The 10229-nt window shown below is 44.1% G+C and overlaps 1 protein-coding gene across 1 annotated transcript; it reads right to left on the bottom strand.

Moving 5' to 3' along the window:
- Positions 1 to 1875: 1875 nt before the first annotated feature.
- LOC137365005 (histone H2AX) lies at positions 1876 to 2244 on the bottom strand (the record flags this gene model as incomplete). Its single annotated transcript, XM_068027876.1, has 1 exon — positions 1876 to 2244. A coding segment is annotated over exon 1 (369 nt), but the record flags the coding sequence as incomplete, so codon positions are not given.
- Positions 2245 to 10229: the final 7985 nt, after the last annotated feature.

Genomic DNA, 10229 nt, shown 5'->3' with positions numbered 1-10229 from the left:
TTTGTTATAGAATGGACTGTGTTTAGGTGGGAATATTACTGAGTGTTAATTGTAGCGGAACCATATTTAAAAGCTCCGGCTTTCTGGAAAGCCTTGACTATGAAGGCCGAGTCTGGAAGGGTTTGTGTGGAGAGCTGGGTTTCGGTTCCACTGTTAATAAATGGTTTGAAATTGGCGAACCAGAGGAAACTGGAGGTGGAGCTGAAAGATGAGGGGCCGTTCTCTCTCCGTCTGTCACTCTGGGTGTCTCCTCCCCATCTGCTCTCTGTTCAATCTTCACTCTGTCTCCTCCCCTTCCGGCTCTCTCTCTCCCATTCTCAGGCAGGTCCGGGCAGTCTGTATAAAGTAGAGCCTGCAAGAGTCTGCTTCTTATATAGTGTAGTGACCTGAGTGAAGAATCATCATGTCTGGCAGAGGTAAAGGAGGCAAAGGACTGGGCAAAGGCGGAGCAAAGCGGCACCGCAAAGTGCTTTGTGATAATATCCAGGGCATCACCAAACCAGCAATCCGCCGCCTGGCTCGCCGTGGCGGGGTCAAGCGGATCTCGGGTTTGATCTATGAGGAGACTCGCGGGGTGTTGAAGGTTTTCCTGGAGAATGTGATCAGGGATGCGGTCACCTACACTGAGCACGCCAAGCGCAAGACGGTCACTGCCATGGATGTGGTGTACGCTCTGAAACGGCAGGGCCGCACTCTCTACGGATTCGGCGGTTGAACAATTTGACCCTTTCCAGCAAACACAGAACAAAGGCTCTTCTAAGAGCCACCCACCGCCTCACAGAGAGAGCAGTGACCGAGAAATGGGAGCTGGGATAGGCTGTTCAGAACAGTTCAATCAATCTGAAATATTTCAGATTTCCAGCATTCGCAGTATTTTACTTTTAATTCTTTGTTCAATCAATCTGCTGTGTTCGGGATGAAAAAAACTGGAATCCCCGAATTTGACATTTCATTTGCAGCAAGGATGTGTAGTGGATTTGATTTTCTAAACGGGCTGTGTAAACAGTGCCCGAGACTCTCCAGTTAGTTATTTCCCCAGTCCACACATGCCCTCAGTGAAAAGCCACATCACTCCTCCAGAATCACTCATTGTTTTCATCGAATTTCAAAATGATTTCGCTGCAATGAGAGAGTCCGGGAGTTTTGCAGCAGCCGTTAAATCGTTCACTGGAACCAGACCCACTTGTGATGTTATTTCCCCCGAGACGGTGTTTCCTGCACTGAAACTGATAGGGTTTGTGAAACTGATCAGTTTCAGCTCAGTCATTCAGGGACCTGGAATTCCCGCAATTTGAGCCCGCGCTGTCCAGAGCCCACTTCTGATTGGTCACCCACGTCTCATTCACATGTCTTAACCAATTGCCGAGCCTCGAATTAGAAAATACAACAAATCACTGGCTTAAATTGGCAGAAAGTTTGAATTCGAAAAAGCCGTCAATTTCAGTGTCGGAAAGAAGCGAATTAATGGTAAATCTGACGTTAGTTTAAAGCTGTTCGCAAAATCGGGCCAGCACTTTGTGCTGATAAAAGTGGAATAAAAAAAGCTTTTGATGGATTATATATATTGCAAAGTTTTAATCTGTAATTTTTTGTCTACTTATCTGTACATGGCGGTCAGACTATATTCAGCAATCTGTAACGAGACAAATAACTCACTCAGTGTGGAAGTAATAAATTAGACAGGCTTTGGGGTGACAGTGAGAAATCACTGAAACAGATGCTTAAACATTTGAAATAGTTCTCATTCGGTCCTGTTACTGGCATTCTGGAATCAGACAGTAATCAGCCCTTTCACAGAGACTGTGGGTGGCTCTGAAAAGAGCCTTTGTTTTATTAGGTGACATTTTGGCCGCTTTACTTTTTCTGGGAGCTCTGAGCGCTGGTTTTCTTAGGCAGCAGCACGGCCTGGATATTAGGCAGCACCCCACCCTGAGCAATGGTCACTCCCCCCAGCAACTTGTTGAGCTCCTCATCGTTGCGGACGGCCAACTGCAGGTGTCTGGGGATGATGCGGCTCTTCTTGTTGTCCCGGGCCGCGTTACCGGCGAGTTCGAGGATTTCAGTGGTCAGATACTCGAGCACAGCAGCCAGATAGACCGGGGCTCCGGCACCCACACGCTCAGCATAGTTGCCCTTTCTCAAGAGCCTGTGAACACGGCCCACCGGGAACTGCAATCCAGCCCGGGAGGAGCGAGACTTGGCCTTGGCCCGAGCTTTGCCGCTGGTCTTTCCTCTTCCAGACATTTCCACAATCTCACAAATACTTTCACAAAGAATGGATAATTTCAGCCGCATTTACTTTACTTATCGACTGAAAACTCTCCCCATTGGCCGGTACTTAATTCACCACATTTGCCTATATTCTTCACCAATCAGGTCACTGACAACAGAAGAGGGCGGGGTTTACCGCCAAAACATGAGAAGCAGAAAATTTGTCAATTTCAAAAAGACCGCCAATTTCATTGTCAGAAAGGAGCGGATTAAAATAAATGTCATCCTTCGTCAAATATTTAAAATCCCTTCTCTTTATTTTGTTTTATTCAACTTTTTCCGTCACGAATTACAGACGCGGGATTAAAATGTTATTTAAATTGTGCATCTTTCTACAATTGCTTTCAAACTGTCCCGGGAGGTACTAAATCCCTGTTCACAGCACTTCCCTGAAGGGAAACATTCAGTTTATCTTCAATCAGTGTCCTTCTCTGAAAAGAGGAAGCAGGATCGAGTCCTCAAACAGCCCTTAGTCTGCTGTGAAATAATCCCATTCCGGGCAGTAACACTGCGGAGAGTTACTGTTAATAAAATGATGAATCAGTTCACATTTCAGGAATAGGGTGAAGGGACTGAGGTCTGACCCTGACCGCTGAAAGCAGCTGTTAATGCGGTCATTCAGGAGCTGTGCAAAACCTCAATAACAGCTTTAAGCAAAAAAGTCAAGGCGGAAGTCAGGAGTGTGATGGAATACTGCCCACTTGCCTGGATGAGTGCAGCTCCAACAACACTCAAGTAGCCTGTTTGATTGCCCACATCCACCACCTTCAATATTCACTCCATTCACCACTGATGCACAGTGGCAGCAGTGCGTACCAGCTAAAAGATGCACTGCAGCAACACACCAAGGCTTCTTCGACAGTACCTTTCAAACCTGGAACCTCTACCACCAACAAGGACAAGGGCAGCAGATGCATGGGAACACTACCACCTGCAAGTTCCCCTCTAAGCCACACACCATCCTGACTTGGTACTATATCACCATTCCTGCACTGTCGCTGGGTCAAAATCCTGGAACTCCCTTCCAAACAGCACCGTTGGAATTCCTACATCTCAAGGACTGCAGCAGCTCAAGAAGGCAGCTCACCACCATTTTGTCAAGGGCAATTTGGAATGGGCAATAAATGCTGGCATAGCCAGTGATGCCTACAGCACATGAACAAATGAAAAAAGTGAGGAAATAGTGAAGAGCTTCTATAGAATACATGCAGATATGTTTCCTCTTGTGGTGTTGTCTGAAACAAGAGCCAAAAATATAAAATCAACATTCATAAAACCAATGAGGAATTCATGAAAAAGGTATTAATGTAGTGAGTGGTTAGAATCTGGAATTTGCAACCACAGGGAGAGGTCGAGGCGAGAATATCGATGCATTTAAGGGGAGGTGGAACAACTGTATGGGAAGAAAGGAATTGAGGGATATACATATGGGGCTTTATTTTTCTTTATTTGTGCATATGAAGCAGGGTGGCTGGAAATATGTGTAGAGCATCGAGCAGTTGGGACGATCCCAGTGCAGTGTTTTGTCTGGATGGATCTGCCCAGAACACTTGTGATGCAGGAGCTGGGAGCTTCAGTACTTCAGTGGAGAGAGATACTGACACTGGTTTTCATTTGTGGGTGTTTTTAATGATTATTAATTGCGAAATTAAATTCACCTCTTTGATATTTTGCACCTCCCCTGTTCTTGAGTTAAGACATATTTTTTCTTCATACAGGAAAATACTTGAAGGAATCGTGATGAATGTGATGGTTGCTGCATTCGAGGCACAATGAACAGTGCAGCCAGCTCCTCTCACACACAGTAGGTACATTATCACTCAGAGCACAGAGGGATAGACAGTTCATCAGTTCCCTGGTCTCAGACTGCAGAAGTAGTCAGGCCCACATTGATCCCGAGTTCCAGAGACACACTTTCAATCCAACACTCAAACAAAGCAGGAGAGAAATAAGTTGTTTCCATTTCACTCCAATTCAGTCCCATTGACAGTCAGATACCTCAATCCCAGGTCAAAGTCACACTCATTAACAGATTGAAATACAATGTGTCAATCTAAATATAATGCAGACTTAGCGATCAATTAAATATCAGATAGAATTGGCACACAGTATTGATTGAATGGCACAGAATCTAACGTAATGCTGTACCCTGAGATTTAAATTAAATACCATACTCAAAGCTCACATCCATTCATGATAAAGGATGTTTAAACATCCCCATAGTGTACCCTGAGATACAAGTTACATACAAGTTCAACATTCATTGCAGAGAAAGTTTCTAAGGTGCTGAAAGATATTGTAACCTGAGACACAAATTAGATACCAGTTCAGAACTCACCCACACTGTGAAATGGAAAGATACAGAATCAATTCCATTAGTGTAGATCACTTTAAATCTGTTTCCCCCAGTCACTGACCTCTCTGCTAAGGTAAATAGGCCCTTCATTACAACTCTATCCAGGTACCTCAAAATTTGGTATGTTTCAATGAGATTTCCCCTCAGCCTTCTCTGTGCCAAGGAGAACAGCCCCAGCCTATCCAGTCTTTCCTCATAGCTGCATTTTTCCAATCCCGGCAACATCCTCGTGAATCTCCTCTGTACCCTCTCTAGTGCAATTGCATCCTTTCTGTAATAAGGTGATCAGAACTGCATACAGTATTCGTTGTGGCCTGACTAATGATTTATACAGTTCCAGCATAACCTCCCTGCTCTTAAATCTATACCTCGGCTAATAAAGGAAAGAATTCCATATGCCTTCTTACCACCTTAACGACCTGTCCTGCTACCTTCAGGGATCTGTGGACATTTACTCCAAGGTCCCTCACTTCCTCTACATCTCAAAGTCTTCTCCAATTAATTGTGTATTCCTTTGCCTTGTTTAACCTCCCCAAGTGCATCAACTCACACTTCCGAATTGAATTCCATTTGCCATTTTTCTGTCCATCTGACCAGACCATGAAGATCTTCCTGCAGTCTACAGCTATCCTCCTTGCTATTTACCACACAGCCAATCTTTGTGCCATCTGCAAACTCATACCCCCTACATTTACATCCGTGAAGACTACATCAACTGCACTACCCTCATCTATCTTCCTTCTTAATTCTTCAAAATTTCGATCAAGTTGGTTAGACAAGATCTTCCCTTAACAAATCCATGCTGACTATCCTTGATTATTCTGTGCCTTTCGAAGTAACATTTTATCCTGTCTCTCAGAATAGATTCCAATAATTTGCCCACTACTGATGTTAGACTGACTGGCCTGTAATTATTTGGTCTCCCTCACTCCCTTTTTAAACAAAGGTACAATGTTAGCAGTCCTCCACTCCTCCATCACCACACCTGTATCCAGTGAGGTCTGGAAAATGATGATCAGTTCTTCTGCTATTTCCTCTCTTGCTTCTTTTTAACAGCCTGAGGTGCATTCCATCCGGCGCTCGTGATTTATCAACTTTCATATACACTAATCCCATTAATATGTCCTCTCTCCCTCTGTATGGATCACATCCAAACTTCACACCCCTCTTCCTTATCTACAATATATGCATCTTCCCCCTCTTTTGTGAAGACAGATGCAAAGTATTTATTCAGAACAATGCCAGCATCTTCTGCTCTACACATAGGTTACCTTTTTGGTCTTTTCTGTGCCCTATTCTTTCCATATTTATCCTTTTACTCTCGATGTATTGATAAAACATCTTTGGGCTCTCGCTTAACTTTCCTAAAATCAATGTTGATTTCCCCCCTCCACATTCTATACTCCTCTTGGCTTTCTGTAGTATTCAGTTCTCTGTGTTGGGCATAAACTTTCCTTGACTGCCTTATTATACCTGTAAACTCCTTGACATCCATGGGGCTCTAGATTTGGCCTTCCCACCCTTTTTCTTTGTGGGGACATGTTGACTCTGAACCCCTGGAATCTCCCCTTTGAATTCTTCCCACTGCTCAGACACTGATTTACCTTCAACTACCTGTTTTCAGTCCACTTTCGGTAAATCAATCTTCACCTTAGTAAAGTTGGTCTTACCCCAATTGAGAACTCTAACTCCTGTTCTGTCCTTGTCCTTTCCATAATTATATTAAAACTGACTGAATTATGATCACTACCACCAAATTGCTGTCCCACTGCCGCTCCTTCCACCTGCCCCTCTTCATTTCCTAAAACTAAGTCTAAAACTTCACCCTCTCTTGTTGGACTTGCTACATATTGGCTAAAAAAGTACTCCTGAATGCACCTCAAGAATTCTGCTCCCTCAATTCCCTCTACACAAAAAGTATCCCAGTTAATGTTTGGGTGGTACAAATCCCCCACTGTTACTGCCCTATTGTTCTTGCACTTCTCAGATATTTGCCTACATATCTGCTCTTCCATCTCCCTCTGACTGTTTTGGGGTCTATAGTACACTCCCAGCAGTGTGATTGCCTCTTTTTTGTTCCTCAGCTCAATCTATACGGTCTCATTTGATAAACCTTCCAACATATCATCCCTCCTGACAGCTGTAATAGTTTCTTTGACCAAAATTGCCACTCCCCCTCCTTTTTTATCCCCTTCCCTCTCACGTCTGAAAACCCTGTAACCAGGAAGATTGAGCTGCCACGCCTGTCCCTCCTTTAGCCATGTTTGTGTAATAGCTATGATATCATACTGCCATGTGTCTAACTGTGCCCTGAGCTCATCTGCTTCATTTGCTATACTCCTTGCATTGATTTAGATATCCTTGAGCACTGCCAACATTTTTTGTTTTGAAGTTTCTAATCAGTGTTTCCTCTCTCTTCCAGACTCCATTAATTTTCTGCCTCCCATTTTCATTTCTGATCTGACTCTACCTTCCAGTCCCCATCTCCCTGCCAAACTAGTTTAAACCCTCCCCAACAGCACTAGCAAAGCATCCTGCAAGGAACTCCGTCCTGGCTCGGTTCAGGTGCAACCCGTCCAACCTGTCCCAAAAATCTAAAGTCCTCCCTCCTGCACCATCTTTCCAGCCACACGTTCATCTGTCTTATCCATCTATTCCTGTACATTCATCTGTCTTATCCATCTATTCCTGTACTCACTTGCACGTGGCACTGGGAGTAATCCGGAGATTATTACTTTTGATGTCCTGCTTGCTAATTTCTTACCTCACTCCCTAAGTTCTGACTGCAGCACAACATCCTTATATCTACCTATGTTGTTGGTTCTGATGTGGACTACAACTGCTGGCTGTTCACCCTCCCGCTTCAGGGTGCTCTGCAACTGCTCAATGACATCCTTGACCCTGGCACCAGGGAGCCAACACTCCATTCCTGGATTCACGTCTGTGGCCATAGAAACACCTGATTGTTCCCTTGACGATTGAATCACCTATCACTATGACTTTTCCAGTCTTCCCTGTACTCCCCTTTGCTGCTGAGTCACCCATGGTGTCATGGACTTGGCTCCGGCTGCACTCCCCAGGTGAAGCATCATTGTCCTCTGTATTCAGAACTGAATACCTGCTGGAGAGTGAGACGCACTCGGGGTGTCCTGCACTACCTGCCTGATTCTTTTTGACTGCCTGGTGGTCACCCATTCCCTCTCTCCCTGCATACTCTTAAGCTGTGGGGTGACCACATCTCTCAACGTGTTATCTATGTACAAAGAACAAACAACAGTACAGCACAGGAACAGGCCATTCGGCCCTCCAAGCCCGCGCCGATCTTGATGCCTGTCTAAACTAAAACCTTCTGCACTTCAGGGGACCGTATCCCTCTCTTCCCATCCTATTCATGTATTTGTCAAGATGCCTCTTAAACGTCGCTATCTTCCCTGCTTCCACCTCCTTCCCCGGCAGCAAGTTCCAGGCACTCACCACCCTCTGTGTAAAGAACTTGCCTCGCACATCCCCTCTAAACTTTGCCCCTCTTGCCTTAAACCTATGTCCCCTCGTAACTGACTGTGCCGCCCTATGAAAAAGCTTCTGACTATCCACTCTGTCTCTGCCACTCATAACTTTGTCAACCTCTATCATGTCGCCCCTCCACCTCCATTCTCAGTTTTGGGAAAAATAGAGTATATGACTGTATCAGTAAATAGGAAAAGTTAAAATATGTTGTGACCAGTGGAGACGTGTGATGAGAATAAACAGATCCTCCTCTGATTTCAACTACCCAAGCATTTGCGATTTTTCTCTGTAGCTTAGTTGGTTAGAGCACCTGTCTAATAAACAGAAGAGCCTGGTTTCAACTCCCAGCAGAGCCTTATTTCACATTTGTGATATGCTTTAGAAGTTTCCTTGTCAATCATTTATATCTCTGTTTTGTGAACTTGAACTTGGAATTCAAATTACATGATGAATTTCAGTCACAGGAGAAAACAGCCTTTGTGAAGGATGTGAGTTGGGAATGGCTGTTCCTCCTTGTCCAGAAATTCAGTGCTGATACGCCAAAGGCAACTTCTTTGACACAAATGTGTTCACGGTTACATTCAATCTGGAAAACAGCTCGACATTAATCTCACTGAAGGAAAGTGTGACTGCGTTGTATGTTTCAGAGTGTTTGTGTCGTTATGTGTTGCTTTTAACCGAGACTGGGGACATGACGCGAGTGGGAGGGTTGATCCGAGGTTTGGAATATTTGTCAATCAGGAACAAGAAAAATCAAAGGAACCAAATAAGAAAACCTGTGTCTCGTGGGTATTGAGAGACGGTGAGAAGATATTAAACTTTGTTCCATTCAATCCGGCTGCGATGAACTTTGAATTTTTCCGCCTTTTATAAACATTATTTGAAGGGTCTCTGTAACAATGTTCAGTGTTGAGGAGAGTGGGGTCTGGGTGAGCAGCTGCTGAGTGTGACAGGGTCAGGACTGGATGCAGGAAGTTCTCTGACACTCTCTCTCCCTCTCTCTCTCTGATGGCTTTGAGTTGATTTTCAAGTGTTTGAATAAATGAAGGAAGTTCCCTCCGCCCATTTGTTTGGACCGACTGTGTAGTATAAGGATGTAAAGGGTTAATGCTGAAGATAGTGGGATCAACCCCTCCCACTGTCAGAGTGATGATGTAACAGTCACATGAGATGAGGTTTGGGAGAAGAGAGAGCAGCACCAAGGATGCTAGCTTAAGAGGTTTGATGAATGTGTATATAGTATTGTGTAAATTAGAAAAGAGTTCTTAGTTCTTTCAGCAGGAAATGTGTCCAGAAAATATTCAGGAGTCGGAATGCAGATATTAACTCCAAGTGACAGTTCTGGGTTCATTTAACAAAAAAAAGGTAGCGAATAATATTGCTCACCGATTGAAATCCCCCAGTGAGGAGACAGTTAAACAGGTGATCTGTTGGGGCATCCTTCGATCCAAGGTTTCGGCAGCATTTAATCTCCATTTTTGGTGAAATTCTCTGTTATTTGCATCTTTTTTTAATCAGCTTTCATGGGTGAGTGAAAAACTCAAAAAAACTTAACAGTTCCATTCTTCCTTCTTCCCATCAGTTTCTCTTTTCTGTCTCAGATCAATATAATGATGAGAATCCCAATTTAATCTGCTGTTTCTGGTGTTTTATCCATTCCAATCAAAATTCAACATTCCAATCAAATCTATTTGTTATTCCACAGTGTCTCTCCATGTGTTTTATTCTGTTGTATTCTCTCACAGTCTGTTTGATGAACAATGTTACATCTCAGTCTCTGTTCTGGTGAAGATCAGAAGCAGTGTTATCTGTTTGCACCACCCGACAAGTCGGCCTGAGGCTGTGTCTCATCGATAATGTGGAGTTCGGAACATCGAAACAGAGGAGCAGGAGTCGGCCATTCAGCCCATCGAGACTGCCCCGCCATTCAATATGATCTTGGCTGAACATCCACTTCAATGCCCTTTTTCCCACACTTTCCTCATATTCCCTTATGTCATTTGTATTTACAAATCTGTCAATCTCTGCTTTAAACATACTCAACGACTGAGCTTCCACAGCCCTCTGGGGTAGAGAATTCCAAAGATTCACAACC

The sequence above is a fragment of the Heterodontus francisci genome, unplaced genomic scaffold (assembly GCF_036365525.1).
Source record: "Heterodontus francisci isolate sHetFra1 unplaced genomic scaffold, sHetFra1.hap1 HAP1_SCAFFOLD_43, whole genome shotgun sequence".
NCBI classification, from domain to species: domain Eukaryota; kingdom Metazoa; phylum Chordata; class Chondrichthyes; order Heterodontiformes; family Heterodontidae; genus Heterodontus; species Heterodontus francisci.
Note: the sequence above shows the minus strand (reverse complement) of the source record. Positions and strands in the feature narration are given on the sequence as shown.